This window comes from Miscanthus floridulus, chromosome 7 (genome assembly GCF_019320115.1).
Source record: "Miscanthus floridulus cultivar M001 chromosome 7, ASM1932011v1, whole genome shotgun sequence".
Taxonomy (NCBI): Eukaryota; Viridiplantae; Streptophyta; class Magnoliopsida; order Poales; family Poaceae; genus Miscanthus; species Miscanthus floridulus.
Window position 1 is genome coordinate 110,310,900 of NC_089586.1, and position 21,203 is coordinate 110,332,102.

The following is a 21,203-nucleotide window of genomic DNA, read 5'->3' on the forward strand; positions in this document are numbered from 1 at the left end:
GGGAGTATAGATGTATGTATGCTTATTTATATAAACATATAATACAATATTTTGTAGTATTTTTCATTCAATCTAGCCCACAGCAGAAAAAAAAACAGCTGCAATTTTGACACAAGGTAAGTTATTTACGGAGTACTTGTTTTGTTGTTTATGCAACAGCAATTTGCAACTAAAAGTCTAGAACCTATAGATTAGTTTTTTGGGATGTGGGAGTTGAAATACCCAAGGTTAAAATTCTGGTTCTGCCATTGATATAAATCTGTTGCCTCGTTTTCTACGGCTATTGTTTGGGAAAACTCGAACAATCGTCCATGGTGTGGACTGTGGACGGTATACAAAAGCAAAAGCCCTTGGACACGTCGTTCGATCGTTGGGACTTGGAAGGGACGCCATTGTCCACTGTCGAGAAGTCAGTCGTCGCCTCGTGGGCAACTCTTCTCCGACCATGACAGCACGCGCAGGTCTATGAGAACTGGTACTAGTACTAGTACCACTCTTGATTCCTGAACTCAGTCCCTTCAAGCAGAACTCCAACGCGTGTTTGACCGCGGAATCAGGGACGCCATGGCATTTTCATGCGACCCCAACGAGGACCGCAACCACGCGCACGGCAGCCGGCAGCCTGCCAGCCACCCGGCAACCGGAAGTCCGGGACGATTGCCGAGTTGCGTGCATCTGGTGCCCGTGGTGATTCGACTACGAAGCGAGGAGAATTTGGCGAATGACCGCGCCCTTTTGCGCCCGACTGAGTCTAAATCTGACTTCAGAATTGACACGGTCCCTCCATTACATAATAAACAAGAAAAAGAGAGGATGCACACGGTCCCTTCATTCTCTTCGCTCAAGTCTGAACTCCACAGGCCCACACGCCCCAACAACGCGGACTGCTTCCAGAACGGAAGACGCGTCAGCACGAACCCGTCAAGCACTCACTCAAGCAAGGTCTCGTCATCGACATGCCATCATCAGGTGCCAGCAAGAAATGCAGCAGAGGCTGATCAAGAGCATCAGATTGTTCAGACGCAACAGCAACATCAAGAGACTTCGACAGGCAGGACTCGCCTAATGCTGCTCTTACAGTACGCTATAAACTCGTTGCGAAATACATTACACTGCACTATTGCTAAGGTAACCTTGTGGAGCGGACACTGGGCCCTGCATCACCCTGTACATGGCCAAAAGATTTCACACAACAGCTGACTATGTCCTCACCACCTCAGCTGCTTCACTCCTTTCTTCTTGACAGCATCGAAGCGTCCGTCGACCATGCTGATCTGGTCCATAAGCGACCGCCGGATGTGTCCCGGTGGCGTCTCTGTGATGCCTGCCAAGTACACGTCAGAGGAGAGGTCGAACTTCAGTGTGGCCATGGGGGTGTTGGGCTTCTTGATCAGGTCATCCTCCAGCAGTATCTCCGCCACACGCGACAGTATGCTGAATGCTACCCCAACAAGAACCCTAGAGTAGGCCTCCACAATTGCATGCCCCACGTCCTGCATCCAGTAGCCATTCTTCAGCCAATGTTCAGAATTACAGCACTTTATAATTTAGGCCTATCAGAAGCAGTGCAATGTCGAACTTACCACATTGTATTGGACCTTTAAAACATCTATAAAAGTTGGAGGCAGGTTCAGATATCTGGATTTCAGAAGCTGCACAAGGGCGTCAACCCTTTCGATGCATGCAGACATCTTGTCAAGTTCCGATGAGCTATCCTTCAAGAAGCTCCAGGAATGGCGTCCCGGGGACCTCTTGCTTCTTTCCTCTAGAATTCTTTGGTTCCATGCAAACACTGCACCCTCCAACCGGTTAATAGTCTCGAGCACACTATGCTCAGTTTTCAAACTGAGTGAAACAAATATTTCCTCTATAGGAATATACTCTGTGGTTATAGCCTGATACAAATCTTCACCCAAGCTAGCCCTCCCAGACTGCAAGGAACAAAAAATATGCATCAGAATCACATTCAATTGGTGACTAATTTTGTAGGCAAACATGAAGCTCAAAGCTTGATGCAAGATCCCCAAAAAGGCTGTAGTGTACTAACACATTATTAAATTAAAGTGGATACTTACCTTTGGAAGGGCATCCATAACAGCTGCCGGAATAGGCATATGGAATAGGACTTGTTCGTTGATGGATTTTGCAGCTTTGAGGATCTGATGAACAAGCTTAGCCTGAAAAACAAGCCTCTTTCGATGAAACTGAGATAGCCCTTCCTCAGGGACACGAGGAGATGGGAGCCACCACTTTTTACTCTTCCTTGGACCAGTAATTTTGCCCCGACCATCAGCTCTGCTACCACTCTCCTCATACCAGAACTCTGTATCTATCATAGAGTCCATCACTTCCTGCATATTTTTCGTTGCATACAACATTACTAATTCAAAATATGCCACAAAGAGTTGGAGAGTATGCCACAGAGTGGAGATGAAAAATGTCCAAACCATGCATATGCATAGATTAGAGGACGACAACATACAATGAGCATCATATCAAGCTTCTGAAGGGCAGGAAGGTTCACATGAACATCTGAGCGGGCCTTTGGAGTCATAATCTGCATGGTTCAGTTGAAAAATAACTAAGTTAGATACTGAATCATTTTACTTTATAATAGGGTATAAAAGCAAGTGAGGAACATTCTATTTGGAGGCTAATTACCTCAAATGTGCATCCATCTGCTCCGCTTTGCTTCGTTGGAACCAGCTCCACCATATAAGTTGTAGGAGACAGCAACCAGTCCATTTCTTTTCTCCACCTGATCTTTTTATCTTCGCACAATGGTTCCAGCTTCCAGAGTTCTCCAAAAACAGTTGCTGTAACATTAAGTCACCCTTTTTATGTCATGATCAAGGAGCACAGGGACACTACAATATACACAAAATAAATTGCTTCTAGAAGTGTACCAGAGAGATTGATTATGCCATTAGACAAGGCCAGAGCCGCACAAACGCCCCTAGCTCCTCCTGAAGTATCATCACCGAGCAATAGCTTTGCAAATTTTTCCTTCATGTTTTCAATATCTGAAGCGCTCAAGGTATATGTGATTGGTTTCTTCCCTTTGAATGGGAGTAGATGAATTGCAATGGGTGTACCCAACTCATCTAGTGAATGCTCCTCCTGCTTGCTAAGGCAGTGTGAAGAGAAGGAAGAACCAGAAGCATCTTTACTAGAGCAACTAGAGACTTCATCATCAAGGGAATCAGTGGTGACACATCCATCTCCGCCTGTTGTTGCACTAATGGCACTATCATCGTCATAGGAGGAACTGTTGATAATGCAGGTCTCGAGGCCATTATATGTCATCACCCCTACATCAATATGTATTTTAACTTATCTTTGCCATAATGAAATAGAAAGATGTTAATTCAGGAAAATAATTTGGCAATATGTGCTTTCAAACAGATGCCTACCCTGTTCACCAAAAAAAAAAACAGATGCCTACCTGCTTCCACTTAGGATATTGCTAAATAAAAGGAAAGAAGAAAACAGATTACAGGACATGGTGTCATTGATTTGTAGTGACTAATCAATGTTTAGCACTCTAGCACTACACAATTATTTGCTGTGTAGTGCCAGTCATTGATTTTAATTATCCATGGTGTCATTAGCATATTATCATAAGAATTAACAAGGCATGGTGTCATTAGCATATTATCATAAGAATTAACAAGGCCATTGCACATGCTTATGTGAACTTCCTAGAAGCTGTTGTGAATCTTGTACTTTCCATTGCCTGTAACAAAAATACTTCCTCTTGTACAATGCAGAACCTGCCTATTCATCCAACTTCCACCAAAACAGAGGGGCAAATTAATGACTAAATACTAAGCACGATTGCTAAGAAAGCAAATCGCTGCAAATAAAACATCAATAAAAAACTAAGAAATTCCAAGAAAATCTAATGGTAAGTTGAGGTATAGTAATAACCCTTGCTGTTCAAGTTCTTGTGCCATTTTTTTCATCTGGAATTTCACTGCAGATCTACAACATCCGGTTGTCGATTGCAGGATCTACACATACGTCAGTTTTACTAACATTTGGTTTTGTACTAAGCACAAAAGGCTAGGAAAAAAAGAAACTAAAATGCAAGGAATCTCAAGAAAGAGCAATGCTGCAGCTACTATCTACCATAACAGAGGCCAGAGCCAGTTTATTTTGAAATCATAGTAACATAGGATTTTATTTTATTTTGCAATTGCGTAGCCCACCATGGCATGTTAATATGCCATTGAGAATTGTTCAGTTGCAAGATTCTTGCAACAACGTGAGTCCAACGACGGGGCATGGCCCAATTTTTTTTTTGTGTGTGCCTTTCCACTGCGCAGTGTCTAAAAAGCAGTGTACCACTAGGTACTGTACCGGCTAGTCTTTTGCGCACAAATTCAATGAGAGCGTAATGCCGGACCTGACATTGCAGAAAACAGCCGGGGACCACTTTTGAGCTGTACAAGTATACAGACCTGCTAATGCTTAGTGCTAAACGAATTCTAATCTATAAAGGTTAAAAAAAGTAGAAAAAGGAACACGGACTCGATTGTGAGATCCATGGAGACTGGGGCCTTGTTTAGATTGTAAATTTTTGTAATTTGGACACTGTAGCACGTTTCGTTTGTATTTGACAAACTTTGTTCGATCATGAACTAACTAGATTCAAAAGATTCGTCTCGTGATTTACAACCAAACTGTGCAATTAGTTATTTTTTTTTACCTACATTTAATGCTCCATACATGCGTCCAAAAATTGATGTGATGGAGAGAGAGTGAAAAAACTTGGAATTTGGAAGGGATCTAAACAACAAGGCCTGGAGTGTGGAGAGACAGCCACAAAGGCAAACAAATGCCCGTCAGACTGACAGAAAAATTGGATGGAAGGAGCAAAGCTACTCTCAGCTATGAATGCGAACATGGTGCGGCCGGGCCGGCCGCCGGTTGCATCAGGTCGCACAAGGCCTTGTGGCTCGTTGGCTGTTGGCCATTTGCTCCTTTGGTGCCCCGGGATCTTCCCGTGACCCCCATTACTCGCACGTTCCCAACCCACTGCACGGCCTGCGCGGCGCGGCGCTGCAGCCGCTGCCGCAAGGGGAGGGGGCACTGTAGGGACGGGACGAGACACCTCTGATGAATAGTCACGTCGGCCGTGACCTCGCCCGAGTCGCCGTCCCTCTCTAGCCTCTACTATTTTCTACCCCTTCTTTTTTTTTAATTTTTTACTTTTTCTCATTTTTGTGTGCGATTTGGGCAGGTGAAAAGCTAGTGAATAAAAATTTCAAAAAAAAAAGACAGTGAATAAAGATTGCTCGACGCTAGGATCTAGTAGATTAAAAATCTAATGAGATTTTCTAGAAAGGGATCGCAGGTACGGGGCAGGCTGCACGGGCCAACCTTTCGCTCGTCGGCCGTACTGTTTCAGCGAACTATCGCTATTTTTCTCTCACGTCAGTCGACTTTTCAGCAAAGCGAACAAAGCCAAACTCAAAAGCAGTGTACTCTTGCTACCAAACCAATATACCAGCAACACAACACAAGCTGCAATTAATCGAAGGTACAAATCCGGTACAGGAGATCCAAGATTGTATAGGACACTCAAGAACAAACCAAAATCTGGCCAAACACAAAGGAACTGATGAAGGAAGAAAGGGAGAAAGAGTGGAGGGAGATCTTGGGCAGGCAGGGAGGCAGGCTTGCTTACTGTCGGGCTCTTGGTCCATGTCGATGCTGAAGTCCTGCGGCCGTCGCCGGCAGCACGCCGGCGTCTTCATCCTCATCTCCGCCAATCCCTCCTCCGCAGCCGCGCCGCGCCCGCGCTACCACCAGTAACTGAAAGACATGAATGAAGAAGACGAAACCCCACCGTAGCATCAGGGTTTGAATGAGGAGAAGGCCGGTCGTCAGACCGCAAACTGCTGCAAAAATAAATGCGCTGCGATCTCGCAAAGATAGCACAACACTACCCTCCCCTACCATACCAGGCTACCACTGTCTACCGGTACTCCCAACTCGCAATAATCACGGGGCGGCGTACATGGCGACCGCCCGTCCGCCCGCAGAAAAGAAGCCCAGCTTTAATTTATTTATTACTGCCGCGACGCGCCACCACACTCCGACACCGGAGCTCCTCCGAGCTCCCAACCCAGCCCACACGAAACACCAGGAGTGTCGCAGCGCGGCTTTTCGGGCGCTAATGATTAGACCATCAAAGGAGGAAGCCGGACGAGGAGGAGGAGGTAATCTTGCAATTAGCACCCAGTTTAGGTTTGTTGGCTTATAAGTCGTACTTTTTCAACCAACGAATAATATTTTTCTCTCATACTAAATCAGTCGATAGTACTTTCAGCCCTATCTTATCCATCAAACTAAGCCCAAATGAACAGGGCAGCCTGTTCGGTTGGCTGGTTCGTATCGTTGCTGGTTCGTGAAGAAGTATTACTGATTGATTTGTGTGAAAGAAAAATACTGTTCCGGTCAAAAATTTACGATCGTTAGCGCTCGTATTTAAAGCGAACAGTGTCCTGATAAGGCGAGGCGACTGTGAACGTACCCTCCACTAGTGGTAGCAGCGATCCGCTCGCTAGCTGAAATTGACTGAAAAAATATTATTTTAGCTGAATTATTATAAGAGAAAAAATACTGTTTTGATTAAAAAAAGAAGTTGAACAAACCAAATATAGGGTAAACCGAACAGGGCCAAAAAGCCGAAACATTGTTCCAAATAATTTGTCGCGACAGAAAAATACTGTTACGGCTTAAAAAAAATACCGATTAGAAGGCAAGTGAACACAGCCATTATGGCGGGTGGTGCGCCGGCGATCCTGACGTACCGCGCCTACAGCACCAGTAGTAGCATCAGGGGCTCGGCTCGGCGGTCGAGGAGACGAGGACGCAGCGCGGCGGCGGCCATGCAGCGCGGAGGGCGGCAGGGCGGAGGCGTTTGAAATTTGAACTGGGCGGACTGGCGGAGCAGGCGAACAGCCCAGCCGGATGGTCGGATGGACAGGAGCGTGGACTGTGGAGGAGAAGACGACGTGTGGGCTTTTGCGCGTGGTGGGGCTGCTAGCCTCGGTCGGTTACTCGGTCTAGTGCGGCACGGCTGGCCTGGGCGCGGCTGCGGCCTCGCCTCCTCGTCCTCGCTTTCCCGAGGAAGCACAGGCTGCGGGAAAGCGATGACCTGAAAAGACGAGGTTTTGTGGTAGTAAAACCAGAAGCACCTGCGGCCCTGCGGGGTGAAAAGGCCAGAATTTGACTGCTCTTTTCAGACAAACCACTCGGGTACTACCACTGAATTATTCATTTGGCTGCCTTCATTTACCCGTTCTAAAGGTAAAGAAAAAATATCAAAAATAAATTCACCGCGCTTTCTCTCACTCTTTCTTTCCCGACCTTTGATTACTCGCTTTTCTATTGCTATTTGCTATTGCTAATCCCGCAGGAACCGGAAGCTACGTGTTTCCGCCGTGTCTTCAACTGGAGTAGGTGACAAATGCTTCAGTTTCGGGTGGCGCTACCGGCTACCGGCACTTCTGTGGGAGGCGCAAGTGAAGGATGGGAGAAGAGGGGAACAGTTAGCTCGGGGCTGGGACGGCACACGGCAGGAACGGGAACGGCACGGCGCGTCGGCGCCGGCATTTCTGAGACAATATAAGCTCTTGGCTAAATGTCGGCAGGGTAGAGGTAGAGAGAGAGAGGCAGAAGTACCTTTGCAGCGTCGACGCCAACAGCAACAAGTCAGCGGCCGCCCGACATGGATCTGCGAGCGAGAAGGGGAGAATCTAATCGACTTGTGTTTAGCCCGGGGAGAGAGCGAGCGATTCGTCCAGGAGGAAAGCAAGTGGAAGAGCTTCTTACCAGTTACTACCACTGTGCCGGTGAGGGCGAGGGGCAGGCAGGCACTTGAATGTGAAAACAAGCGTGACGACTGAGGAGCAGAGCAGCGGCCAGGAGGGCAGAGGCGCACGCCGCAGGGGAGCAGTGGCGCGGCACAGGGATGGAAGGGAAGAAGCCAGAAGGGGAAGGGGGAGGGGGGGGTGCGTGTGTGCAAACGGAGGAGTGTTCGGCTGGCTGCTTGAATAAGCCAAAATAATGTTTGTCGTTCGAGGAAAATACTGTTCTAATTAAAAGACATTGTTCATGTGCACGATGCCCATGTGAGTAGGCTGACCAGCCCCAGCCGCGGCGACCAGCCAGCCGAACACGCGCGAGTTGGAACTGTCTCCAATCTTTTTTAGTTACCGGTGCTAATGCCACGGGTTCATCTTAGAGATGTACATTAAAAACATAAGACCACTAATATTTTTTTATAGTTTAATCCGAAAACACTCGTGCATAGCAAGACATAACAGGTCATGTTATCACTCAGGCCCTCTTTGGCGCAGCTCCTGGAGGCTCCGGCTCCTCCGCCCGTGACACTGCAGCGACACTGTAGCATGTGCCGTTTCGAAAATCGAGGCAAAAAATGAACTGGGAAGAGCCGGAGCCGGTGAAGCCACGATTTCGCTTGTATTTACAGTACCATTTCGCTTGTATTTGGTAATAATTGTCCAATCGTTGACTAATTAGGCTCAAAACGTTCGTCTCACAAAGTACAACAAAACTGTGCAATTAGTTTTTGATTTCGTCAACATTTAGTACTCCATGCATGTACTGCAAGTTTGATGTGACGGGGAATCTTCTTTTTGCATAGTGCCAAAGTTTGGATTTTGGTGGAACTAAACATGGCCTTGGTAGGGCTCTTCCTACTGTATCTCAAAGGAGCAGAGTCAAAAGCTGACGACAAATTAATGGATTAACTTTCTAAAAGTGCTGCAATGATAGTCACTTAGGCCCCGTTTGCGTGTCCTTAAACTCGGCTTGACCCGCTTCTTTTTTCATCCGGAACAGCGTTTTTCTCTCATAGATTCCTCCAGATGTATCTTTGTAGCCAAAACTAGGAGTATATAAACTCTTATTCTTTGTACTGGTTGATGTATCTGAAGATTAGGAGCTCGGATTAGTTAAGATGAAATAAGGCATCGTCGATTTCAGCATGATCCTGGAGCAATAAAGTTCTTAGGATAGTGTCCAAATGTAATGAGAAATTAGATAAGGCTGCTTTCAGGGCTTAAGGCCTCGTTTAGTTCGTGAAATTTTTTGAGAAATGATACTGTAACACTTTCGTTGTTATTTGACAATTAGTGTCCAATCATAGTCTAATTAGGCTTAAAATATTCGTTTCGTGAATTTCGTCTAAACTGTGTAATTAGTTTTATTTTTTATTTATATTTAATGCTTCATGCATGTGTCCAAAGATTTGATGTGACAGAGAATCTTGAAAAATTTTGCAAAATGGAAGGGAACTAAACAGCACCTAAATTGATTCATGCAGAAATGATCTTGTGTGGAGAGTAAAAAAGAGAATCTGACTTCTGTGTGGTGCCAAAAGTGTAATGATAAACAGACTTCCGAATGGTGACAAAAGAGAGTTAATCAATGCAAGTTTCAAGTCTAGCATAGGATCACTAAATTAATAAGCTAATGCAAATTAAACTATGCAGGCAAGTAAGAATGGCGACAGTAGCAAGAAAGTATGAACTTTTGGTGAAAGGTTGTACAACTTACCTGCTTACCTGATGGTTGAGATGCTGCTCCTATCTCCCATCATTGCTCCCTACCGAGATGACCAGAACATGCTGCAAATGGACTAGTGTGCTGCTGAATAGAACGTGTGAGCGGCAGCAAGCAACGGCCTCCCTGGGATCTCATCCGAGACGCCTAACGCTCAACGGGCGCCCACGATGCCACGCCAACTCTTGAGCAACGCAGATGTATACCTCCACCACTTTTTACGGTAGCATAGCATTTCTGTTTTTGAAAAAGTATTAAGTCCACTTTTGGTTTTGGATCCTTAACTATTGGGTTCGTCTAATTTTGATCTCTAACCACAAAACCGTCTAATATAGGTACCTCAACTGTCAAAATCATTCACCTTTAGCACCTGAGCACGAGTAAGGTTGTTTTGTCCGACGTGGAGCGAGTTTGACCATGCCACGCTAACGTTGACCATGCCACGCTAGCCTCTCTCTTTCCTGCGCCGTAGCCGAGTCACCGGTTCCTAGAAAGACGGCGTCCGACGAGATGGAAGGGGCAAGCAGACACCGCAGGAGGCGTCGTGAGCCCGACCTTTGGCATGGGAGCTCCATCCAGGCTCCGACTACAGCATGCCCGCGTGGGGCTGCTGCTGCATGCTCGTGCGCACGCAGCGGCTATAGCATGCGGGCATGGCGTCGGTGTGGGAGGCCGAGCTCGTGAGCTTCTGCAGCAGGTGCCCGGGCTAGCGAGCAGGAGCTCTACTCCGGCGGCCATGGCGGCAACGTTGGCGAGAACTCAAAATTCTTGGCTTACCCTTGATGGTTTGCGATGAGATCGCGTCCAGGGGCTAGCTAACAACCGGGCGCGACCATGTGTGCGAGGAATTGGGAAAGGGTGGCGCAGTTGGGACGAATTTGGTCGCGGGGTGTAAGTCAGCAACGATGGCGGCGACGACATTTTATAGTCACGCAGCGTGGAGCAGACAACGGCTTGGCCGGGCATCGGCAAGCTTCTAGGCACGGCTTGGGCGCCCACTTGCGTGTGGCATTGAAGGCGCAAGGCCTCATGACGAGGCGAAGCACAGAGGTGCTCATGCGTTGATGGCGGACAGGTCGAACAGCGTGCTGTCGCGGTCGTTTCGAGTGGCCGCGGGCCATGCCTGCTGGCGTCGAGGAGAGGCCTGGATGGAGCTCCTGTGCGGGAGGTCGGGCTCGTGACCGCCTCCTGCGGTGTCCGCCTGCCCCTCCCATCTTGTTGGACGCCGTCCTTCCAGGAACCGATGACTCGACTGTGGCGCAGGAAAGAGAGAGGCTAGCGTGGCATGGTCAACGCCAACGTGGCATGGTCAAACCCGCTCCACGTCGGATAAAACAGCCCTGCTCGCGCGCGAGGTGCTAAATGTGAATGGTTTTAACAGTTGTGATACCCACATTAGACGGTTTTATAGTTGGGGGTCAAAACTAGACGAACCCAATGGTTGAAGGTTCAAAAGTGGCCTTAATCCTTTAAAAAAAGAGAGCTTTGTTACAGAATCTTGACTTTTCGCTAACCTCCTCCCCTAGTAGAGTAGTAGTACACGTAATCCTTGGCGAAAGGAAAGTGATTTTTTTTTTCAAGTTTGTGCTTGCATTGACAAACCACGAGGCGGTGAGGTCGGTCGGGTCCGCCACTAAAAAAAGGTTTTGGAGCCATCTGCATGCGCGGGCCGGCGGGCGGGGCACGCAGCATCCATTGCTCTGCTAGTCTGCTGCAACCGCGATGCCGGATCGTTTGCTTGCTTCTCCTCCCACTCCACCCTCTGCCACCGCTCCGGTGTCACTTGGCTTCCCTTCCCTGATCGATCGCTTCACCCCTTGGCCCGGGCCCCTGGCCTTCCATAGTACTCACCGCATGTCGTCAGAAAAACCATCTCCGAACCGTTAGCTCCTAGATGGACGGCTCTGAAACCCCTACCTAAACCGAGGGTGGTGTTCAAGGACTCGTTTGTCCCGTGAGAGAGTAGTACAACAACTGTGCGTGCAGCCGAAAATGCACAGTATTAGATTCAAAAAAAAAGAAAAGAAAATGCACGGTATTTTCTATTTTGTCCGTCCTACGGATATGTGCAGAACGGATGCAATAATTGTGGGCAGAAATAGATCCTAGTTAAGAGCGGTGTATATAAATTAGATAAGTGTTTTTGGCTGGAACAGTTCCTGACCTCAGAACCCAGGAACCGAACAGGCCCTTAGGGTGCTGATGAACGCCTGGGTGATCCTGGCTGGACTGATGGCCCTGTTCGGTTGGTTGTAAAAAAAAGATTAATATTGATGCTGATTTATTATAAAAAAATATTATTATTTTACTAAAACAATACGACTCATTAGTTCAAGGGGACAGGGCGATGGCTCAGCCGAGCAAAGAGCGTACGCGCACAGAAACAAGTGCATTGATGAGCGCGGAAGAATAGAAAGATTTGCTAGAAACAAAGCCGTCCATGGGCTCGTGGCTGTAGCACGCAAACATGCCGATGTCCTGGTCCCCCAGGCCGCAAATCCGCAATTCCCCGTGCGCCGCGAGGCGAGAATCGGGCGCATTGTGCTAGTGCTTCTCGGACCCGTGTCGCGTGAGCCGTCGGGAACGGAACGCCGTGCTGTGACCACCGGCGCACGCAGGCCGCTGCCGCTCACCTCACCGGGGGCTGGGCGGGGCGGTGGATGGATTGAAACGGCGCGTGGAATTGTGGAAAAGCGGAAACTAGTGCTCTTGCTGCCCCACTTCCTTCCAGGTGAACTGAAGTCTACTGTACTGTGCAGGAGGAGTAATAACGGTCCGGTTGAAGGTCCGTTGTTGGGCCTGAAATGGAACAGCTGTCCTAGTCTTCATAGTTCAAAAAAATGGCCGTTGGAACTACGCAAAATTTCGTTACCAGCATGATTTTCTCAGTGAAACCAGTTAGGAGCTTAATTTTGTGATACAATTTTGCAGTTCCTGACAAATAAAATCATGTATAAAATTATTATTTTTGCTGTGAGTGCGAGCCGAAAGGATACAGATACAGAGATACTACGTACACATGGACGCAGTTCAGATCAACCACACAACCAGCACACCGGGAACGGCAACAGCGCAATGATGAAGGACAGCCAACAAACTGTTTGGCTCAAAGTGGCGTCGTGGCCCAATTCCCCTGTTACGCGAAGCAGTAGTGCAGATCGAGATCGTAACCACTGGCCACCCAAACCGTTCATCCCTGAAGTGCACCTGCATGCACGTGATTAGCTACAGTGACAACGGCAACCTACCTCGTAAGTCCTACATATAGATCTCTTAATTAAAGTGAATCAAGGAATGTGCGACGGTGCACCGTGCCATCTGCCATGCTAGATCGGGAACTACTACTGCCTTGGACGTGAGGGCACGCGATCTAGTAAAAAGCAAGCAGCGCACGAACGCGACGCGACCGCCGGCCGGTGCGCTCCAAGCTGCCGCTCTGGCCGAGGTGCTAGCGGCCGCCGTACGTGGCGAGCACACATGCGGATGTCTCATGGTCTTCGCTACTGGCGACGATGTAGCTTTGGCTCCTTCGATGTCGCGGTGATCGGGTAGGTCTGCCGAGCCGGATAGACACCGCTCGCGGGCGCGTGGGGGTGTGGAATTGGATCGGCGATGTTGGATGGATCGTGGGAATATGCATGACGGATGGGCACAAGGGACAGGCAGACAGGCTTTTCTTGGCAGCATCGTGCCGGATCCGCGAGACTTACCGCAGGGCAGCGTGCGTGCGACCGAGAACCCGAGGCCGAGGGCGAGACGGCGGCCACGCGACGTTACTCACTGTGGACTGTGGAGGCAGCAGAGACAGTGTTTGGAGCGAGCGACTGTGACGGAGCCTTCGCCCGTCGGAAAATTCAGATTGGAACGCGGTAACCAATCACCAAGGCACGGCTAAGCTAAGTGGCTAACTATGATGTTTTTTTGAGCTACTACACGTGACAGATGCAATCAGTGGGAAATGGAGAGCCAAGCAATCATGATCCACTCATCTTGTCCGGCAACCGGCGCTTAATATCTTCGCTCTCGAGTTCTTCCTTACAGAGGCCGGCCCACATCGTGGACGGATGCCAACTATACACTTGTGCACGAGTGTAGTAGTGAACGTTGAGATGGGTAGATGAAGCCGTCAATGGCCGTCGTCTCCGTCGAACTATGGATATGGATTTGGTCGTCGGTGGAGAGCTCAAGAATGTGCTTTTTTTTCAGCAGCAGCCACGGTGGACAGCTCATTGCTTGACGTAGCACGGAGCACGGTGGCGCCAAGATTGAAGTGTTAGATTTAGAGTTCTTAGGTATGTTCATCGGATCGGGATTCTTAGCACAGTAATAGAATTTTTAGATTTCACAGAGAGATTGAGATATGGGTGATAGGTGGCAAACCGTTAAATGCCGTAGTTGTAGAAGCTCCGGCCGGGGTTTCGTTGACGGACGCCATCTGCGCGCCGGCAGCGACGGTCGGTGGAGAGTGAGTTGACGCTGTGGCGTCCTCGGCGGCGATGTGAACGTCGGGTGGCGTTGCCGGCGTCGGTGGCACTTCCCGTCGCTGGTAGCGCCCCTACTTTCGATCGGGTCTAGGGTTTAGGATGTCGATGGGGTTACTGGCGGCGCGGTGAACCTCGTTTCACGAGCCCCGGCCCCCACCTTCCTTTATAGCGCTGTGCGACGGGGGCCCACCAACCATGTAGGGTTGGGCGCCCCCGATCAGGGCGCGAGGACAAGGCCCAGTTAGGCCGTTGGGCCTAACTGGTGGGAGATCAATACTAACATTCTCCCCCTTGATCTCTCATCTATTCTTCGTTCTTTAATTTCATACTCAAAACTTTCAATTCATATTTTTCTTGCTTTCATCCTATTTCATCACAGATTAGTGCATAGAACTGTCCCATCGTCACAGCAATTAGTGCCGTTAGACTAACAGCCACAATACAATTCTCCGTTTTGAAATGTAAACTTTCTTTGGGCCCTTCGTATGTTCGGGAATCATAGGCTTTCCCTTAAACCCATGCCGGCTACGTGTTCTCTGAACACGTTGGGTGGTAAGCCCTTTGTGAGCGGATCCGCGAGCAATTTCTCTGTACTTATGTGCTCAAGATTTATTATATGATCCCGAACTTTATCTTTCACAACATAGTACTTTATGTCAATGTGTTTGGCAGCACCACTTGACCTATTGTTGTGAGCGTATTGTACCGCTGGATTGTTATCACAATACAATCGCAGTGGTTCATTTATATCATCAATCACTTTCAATCCGGGTATGAATTTCTTCAGCCAGTTCACCTACCCCGTTGCCTCATAGCATGCTACAAACTCGGCATACATTGTCGAGGATGTAGTTACGGTTTGTTTGGAGCTTTTCCACGATATAGCCCCTCCTGCGAGAGTAAATACATATCCTGACGTGGATTTTCTTTCGTCTCCCGCATAATCAGAATCTGAATACCCCTCTATCTGCAGGGAATCAGATCTTCTATACGTAAGCATGAGGCCTTTCGTACCCTGCAAATAACGCAGGACTTTCTTCACTAATTTCCAATGTTCAATTCCTGGATTCTTTTGATATCTGCCAAGTAACCCGGTAACAAAGGCTAAGTCAGGGCGTGTACACACTTGAGCATATTGTAAACTTCCAACAGCTGAAGCATACGGTACCGCTTTCATTCGGTCAATTTCATATTGGTTCTTGGGACACTGATGTTCCCCAAATCTATCGCCCTTGACTATAGGAGCAGGTGAAGGACTGCACGCATGCATACTAAATTTCTTCAGGACCATTTCTATGTATGCCTTTTGCGATAATCCTAGAACCCCTTTTCTCCTGTCTCGGTGAATCTCTATTCCTAAAACGAACGAGGCCTCACCGAGATCTTTCATATCAAAGTTCGAGGACAAGAATTTCTTCGTTTCCATTAGTAGATTGATATCACTGCTAGCAAGCAAGATATCATCCACATACAAAATTAGGAATATGTACTTTCCATTCCTGAACTTTGCATAAACGCAATTGTCCTCAACATTTTCTTCAAACCCAAAAACTTTTATCGTTCTATCAAACTTCAAATACCACTGTCTTGAAGCTTGCTTCAATCCGTAAATTGATTTCTTTAGGCGGCATCCCATATTTTCCTTTCCCTTTACGACAAAACCTTTCGGTTGTGCCATATAAACATTTTCTTCCAAATCCCCATTTAGGAAAGCCGTCTTTACATCCATTTGATGTAACTCCAAGTCATAGTGGGCTACAAGTGCCATTATAATTCTGAAGGAATCTTTACATGAGACTGGAGAAAACGTCTCATTGTAATCAATCCATTCTCTTTGCGTGAAGCCTTTCGCCACGAGTCGCGCTTTAAATCTTTCTATATTCCCTTGGGAGTCATATTTCGTTTTGTAGACCCATTTACAGCCTACTGTTTTGGCTCCTTTAGGAATATTTTCTAAGTCCCAAACTTTATTGGTACTCATTGATTTCAATTCATCTTCCATGGCCTTAAGCCACTTTGATGAGTGGTCGCTTCTCATGGCTTCTTTAAAAGAGGTGGGATCGTCCCCCATCTGACATTCTTCAGTTTCATAAACTTCATAGTCATCAGTAATAGCTGATCTTCTTATTCTTTGAGACCTTCTAGGTGCCTCCGGCACTTGTTCCACATTGGGCTGTTGTAGTTCTTCCTCATGTGCAACATTTGGTTCTATAGTTTCCTCAAGGATAGGTTCCTCAAGGACAGGTTCCTCATGTTCATTCATTGTCGCCACGGGAGAACTTGCAACAGGTGTTGGCACTACAGTGTCCTGCACTGTCGGTGCAACAGCAGCAGGTAGCATGAAGAATGGTTCTTCAACCATCGGAGTGGATACATGTACCCGCTTCTCCTGTAGGCTGATTTCTCGTGCTACCACGCTCCCCCTAATCATGTTATCCTCCAAGAACACAGCGTGTCTTGTTTCTACAATCTTCGTATGTCTGTCAGGACAATAGAAGCGATATCCTTTCGATCTTTCTGGATAGCCAATAAAATGGCAGCTGACTGTCTTGGAGTCTAACTTTCCTATGTTCGGGTTAAACACTTTTGCCTCAGCTGGACAACCCCACACACGCAAATGGTTAAGTGAGGGTTCCCTTCCTGTCCATAATTCATACGGTGTTTTAGGCACCGATTTACTTGGTACTCGATTAAGTATGTGAATGGCGGTTTTCAGTGCCTCCATCCATAAACTAATCGGTAATGTGGAGTAACTCATCATGCTTCTTACCATATCCATTAAGGTACGGTTACGTCTTTCAGCCACTCCATTCTGCTGAGGCTCCCCCGGCGTGGAGTACTGAGCAACTATGCCATTTTCCTGTAGGAACCTTGCAAATGGTCCAGGAATTTGGCCATATGGGGTATGTCGCCCATAGTACTCTCCACCTCGGTCTGATCGTACTATCTTTATTTTCTTATTGTGCTGGTTTTCAACTTCAGCTTTAAATATTTTGAATTTATCCAATGCTTCCGATCTTTCTTTAATTGGATAAATATTGCCATAACGAGAGTAGTCGTCTGTGAATGTTATAAACGAGTCATAACCATCCACACTTTTCACAGGAAAAGGACCACATATATCTGTGTGGATTATTTCTAAAATTCCTGTGCTTCGTTTGGCATTTTTCTTAATTTTCTTGACATACTTTCCTTTGATGCAATCAATACATTGCTCTAAATCTGAAAATTCTAAGTGCGGGAGAATTGATTCCTTAACCAATCGTTCCATTCTCCCCCTCGAAATATGGCCCAAGCGACAATGCCATAATTTCGAAGAGACAGTATCAATTCTCTTCCGCTTCTTAGTTACATCCGTAGATGGGGAATCATTCACATTCTCATTACATACATTGTTCGCATTCTCAGCAAGAGATAATAAATAAAGCTTGTCTTGTCGGAAGGCAAGACCAACACATTTATTATTAACTAGTATCTTATACTTGCCATCACCAAAATGGCAATCAATTCCATCATCATCAAGTTTCGAAACACTTATCAAATTTCTACGCAAGGAGGGAACATAAAGTACTTCTTTAAGTCTAAGTACAAAACCATTATTCAATTCTAAAGAAAAATCTCCAATGGCTTCAACATTGGCTTGTAGTCCATTTGCAACTTTAATCGTTCTTTCTCCTCTTTGCAAGGTTCTCGTCCCACTTAATCCCTGTAAAGAATTTGCAACATGAGTAGTTGCTCCTGAATTAACCCACCAAGTGGATTTATCATAACATAAATACAGAGATTCATCTACAAATGTAATAAATTCATCACCTTTCTTTAGCAGAGATTTCAGGAAGTCTGGACAATCCCTCTTGTAGTGTCCCTTCTTGAAGCAGTGCTTGCACTGATCTTTTTCAGCTCCACCATACTGCTGATTCTCAGAATCCTGGGGTTTCTTTCCCTGTGAACTGGAGGAAGAGGACTTATCCCACTTAGGTTTCCCTTGTGGTTTAGAATTCTTGCCATTAAAGTTCTTTCTTTTGTTGTCCTTCACAAAATGAGCAGATTCACCTTGTGAGGACTTTATCCTCTCCTCTTCTTGAGCACACATTGAGATGAGTCTTTCTATGCCCCATCTTTCAGGCTGCATATTATAGTTCACAATGAAGGTGTCATATTCTTTCGGCAAAGAAGTAAAAATCAAATGAATTAGGAAATCCTCCTCCTTCAAATTCATTTCTTTTAGCTTAGATGCCGTAGTGTTCATCTTCAAAATGTGCTCTCTTATGCTACCACCAGTGAATTTCTCATTCACAAGCTTCTTAATCAGTGAACTTGCTGTGGCCTTGGTAGACCCAGTAAACTGACTCTTGATTTTCTCAAGATATTCTTTAGCAGTAGCACATTCAGGGATTGAGCCCCTTATCTGTTCTTCTATGGTGGCTTTGGCTACCAACAGGCACTTGCGGTTGGAGAGAGTCAATTGCCTATGTTCAAGGTCATATTTCATTCTTATTTCAGCATGATCACGCTTTCAAGAAGCGAAATCAGCGTCAGATTCATTGTCACCTCTCACCGGGTCCTCTGGCTCAGTAGGACACGGTGAGGTGATGGCAAAATCGACCTCTCCCAACGTAAGTTCCAATTCATATTTCTCCCGCCACACACGGTGATTGGTTTCGTTGAGTGTTGGGATGTTGGCAATGTTCACAATACATTTGCCTCCTGAAATCACACCAGAGTAAGTAAGAAACATTTATACATAAAATTCATGCTTTTAACTCAACGTTGGTCAAATTAAAACTTATAATTCATCCATGCAAAATATTTTACATCACCGTTGGGCAGAAGTAAAATTAATGCACAATTTCTAATGGATCAAAAATTATAATATTTGTTATTAACAACGTTGGTAAAAAAATAACAATATCATAATTGCATCAAAATTATCAGAAAATCATTTCTCTTAAAATTAAATTATCCCGTTGGTTCAAATTTAATCAAAGAGAACAATAATTATCATGCACAGCGGAAACATTAATAATCTTTTCATGTTATTATTTTCCAGAAGCACTAAAAAATTCATTGTTTTCTGGGCAAAATATCATTGGATAAAATTTGCACAGAAAATCATATCAAAATCATTCAAATTCATCAAAATATGCATTCAAAATTGTTTCTGGAAAATAATGAGGAAAAAAATTTCTTGTTCTTCTTTCATTTTTCAGCCCAGCGCGGCCCAAGACGCGCTGAACCGGCTCGGCCCGGCTTGCCTCGCGCGCACAGGCCGCACCCAGGCCGCAACCTGGGCCTGGGCCGGCAAAGCGCCGCGCGCGCCTCCTCCCGCCTGGGCCGGCGAGTTGGCCCAGCGTATCGCGGCCGTTCGTGTCGATCCGACGGCCGAGCGGCTGTTTCGCGCTGATCAAAACGCCGCCGCGGCCGACGCCCTCGAAACCCTAGGCATTCGGCTCTTCTCCTCTCTCTCTCCTCGCTGCTTGCCTCTTCTCAGCCGCAGCGGAGACGGTCACCGCCGAGCAGCCGCGAGCGAGGAAAAACCGGAGCGGGCTTTGGCGTCGTCGCTGGCCCCCTCGCCGGCGCGCGTGCTCCCCAACGGGTGAGCACGCCGCCGTCGAGCGGCCTAGCCACGGCGCTTTCTTGGCCGAGCCCGGGCGCATCGGCTCGGTTTCTTCTCCAGCGCCGGCGAAAAGGCCGGTGCGCTTCTTCTTCTTCTTCCGCGCCAGTGGTAGTTTATCCCCGACGAACGGCGTGTTCTTTCTTTTCTCGTTCTTCCCCGTCCCCTTTCTTCCCCATTCCGACGCACGGGAATTAGGGTTAGGGTATGAGAATGGGGTTTTTCACTGTGTTCTTTTGGCTTGTTCATCCAAATGGGATTAGGGTTAGGGTTTCAGTGTGCCGCCTCTTGTTCTTTTCCCCTTCCCCTTTCGGATTTGATTTCTTTCTTCTTTCTTTTCTTCTCACTCGTTCACCCGAAAAGGGGATCTAGGGTTAGGGTTCGGTTGAACCCGATTTCCCCGATCCGTGTTTACCTTTTGTGTGATTCGAGATCTAGATGGTAGGGTTCCTTTTCTTTCTTCTCGGATTAAACCGATTAGTGATGGGATTCTTTCTAAGGTTAGGTCTTAGAGTTCGGTTTTTCTGTTGTCTTTCCCGATCCGCATCATATCGGTTTGATTTCTTGTCGAACCTTGGCTCCGATGCCATTGTTAGATTTAGAGTTCTTAGGTATGTTCATCGGATCGGGATTCTTAGCACAGTAATAGAATTTTCAGATTTCACAGAGAGATTGAGATATGGGTGATAGGTGGCAAACCGTCAAATGCCGTAGTTGTAGAAGCTCCGGCCGGGGTTTCGTTGACGGACGCCATCTGCGCGCCGGCAGCGACGGTCGGTGGAGAGTGAGTCGACGCTGTGGCGTCCTCGGCGGCGATGTGAACGTCGGGTGGCGTTGCCGGCGTCGGTGGCACTTCCCGTCGCTGGCAGCGCCCCTACTTTCGATCGGGTCTAGGGTTTAGGATGTCGATGGGGTTACTGGCGGCGCGGTGAACCTTGTTTCACGAGCCCCGGCCCCCACCTTCCTTTATAGCGCTGTGCGACGGGGGCCCACTAACCATGTAGGGTTGGGCGCCCCCGATCAGGGCGCGAGGACAAGGCCCAGTTAGACCGTTGGGCCTAACTGGTGGGAGATCAATACTAACATGAAGAAGCGGGCGGGAGAACAGTCCAATTGTCCTCAGCTGCTTGGAGACAGGTGGAGTTGAGGACATGCATGATGGTTCGACTTCGCCATGTGCTAGCTAGCAAGACAGTGCAACGAGCCGAAGAAGGTCGACTATGGACCTCAACATCTCCGCATGGAGAAGCAAGGGAGAGGCCGAGAGGGCAACTCTAGAGGAGGGAGGGAGGGAGGGTGGCTGAACCGAAGGCGAGCTCGGACAGACAGACCGAGTGAGGCGTGAGGGTGCCTTATTTTATTCAGCATGTTCGTTTGTTGGTTTTAGTCAGAGTTTATCAGTCAGCTAACAGTGTTTTTCTCTCACAACAAACCAGCACCAGCCAGGCTTATCAGTCCAGAAACCAACCAGCGAACAGGCTCATTGACACTAACTTCAAATCGCC

At 47.3% G+C, this 21,203-nt stretch overlaps 2 protein-coding genes across 8 annotated transcripts; both read right to left on the reverse strand.

Annotated features, from left to right (window-relative positions):
- Nucleotides 1–945: 945 nt before the first annotated feature.
- Nucleotides 946–7,987, reverse strand: LOC136464241 (rop guanine nucleotide exchange factor 14-like). Of its 7 annotated transcripts, XM_066463208.1 has the most exons (10): nucleotides 7,846–7,987; nucleotides 7,696–7,747; nucleotides 6,542–6,585; nucleotides 5,693–5,820; nucleotides 2,907–3,311; nucleotides 2,662–2,816; nucleotides 2,483–2,557; nucleotides 2,076–2,351; nucleotides 1,584–1,931; nucleotides 946–1,493 (listed from the first exon to the last, which is right to left on the reverse strand). In XM_066463208.1, the coding sequence occupies exons 4-10, from the start codon at nucleotides 5,766–5,768 to the stop codon at nucleotides 1,209–1,211; spliced, it is 1,620 nt and encodes a 539-aa protein (XP_066319305.1). In that variant the 5' UTR covers nucleotides 5,769–5,820; nucleotides 6,542–6,585; nucleotides 7,696–7,747; nucleotides 7,846–7,987; the 3' UTR covers nucleotides 946–1,208. The 7 variants fall into 7 exon arrangements, with proteins under 7 accessions (XP_066319305.1, XP_066319300.1, XP_066319301.1 ...); XM_066463203.1 differs by lacking the exon at nucleotides 6,542–6,585; XM_066463204.1 differs by lacking the exon at nucleotides 6,542–6,585 and having other exon boundaries at nucleotides 7,696–7,769; nucleotides 7,846–7,962.
- Nucleotides 7,988–17,702: 9,715 nt separating this feature from the next.
- Nucleotides 17,703–18,591, reverse strand: LOC136464242 (uncharacterized). The gene is made up of 2 exons (XM_066463210.1): nucleotides 17,898–18,591; nucleotides 17,703–17,790 (listed from the first exon to the last, which is right to left on the reverse strand). Exons 1-2 carry the CDS (start codon nucleotides 18,574–18,576, stop codon nucleotides 17,744–17,746), a joined length of 726 nt encoding a protein of 241 aa, XP_066319307.1. The 5' UTR covers nucleotides 18,577–18,591; the 3' UTR covers nucleotides 17,703–17,743.
- Between the last annotated feature and the right edge of the window lie 2,612 nt (nucleotides 18,592–21,203).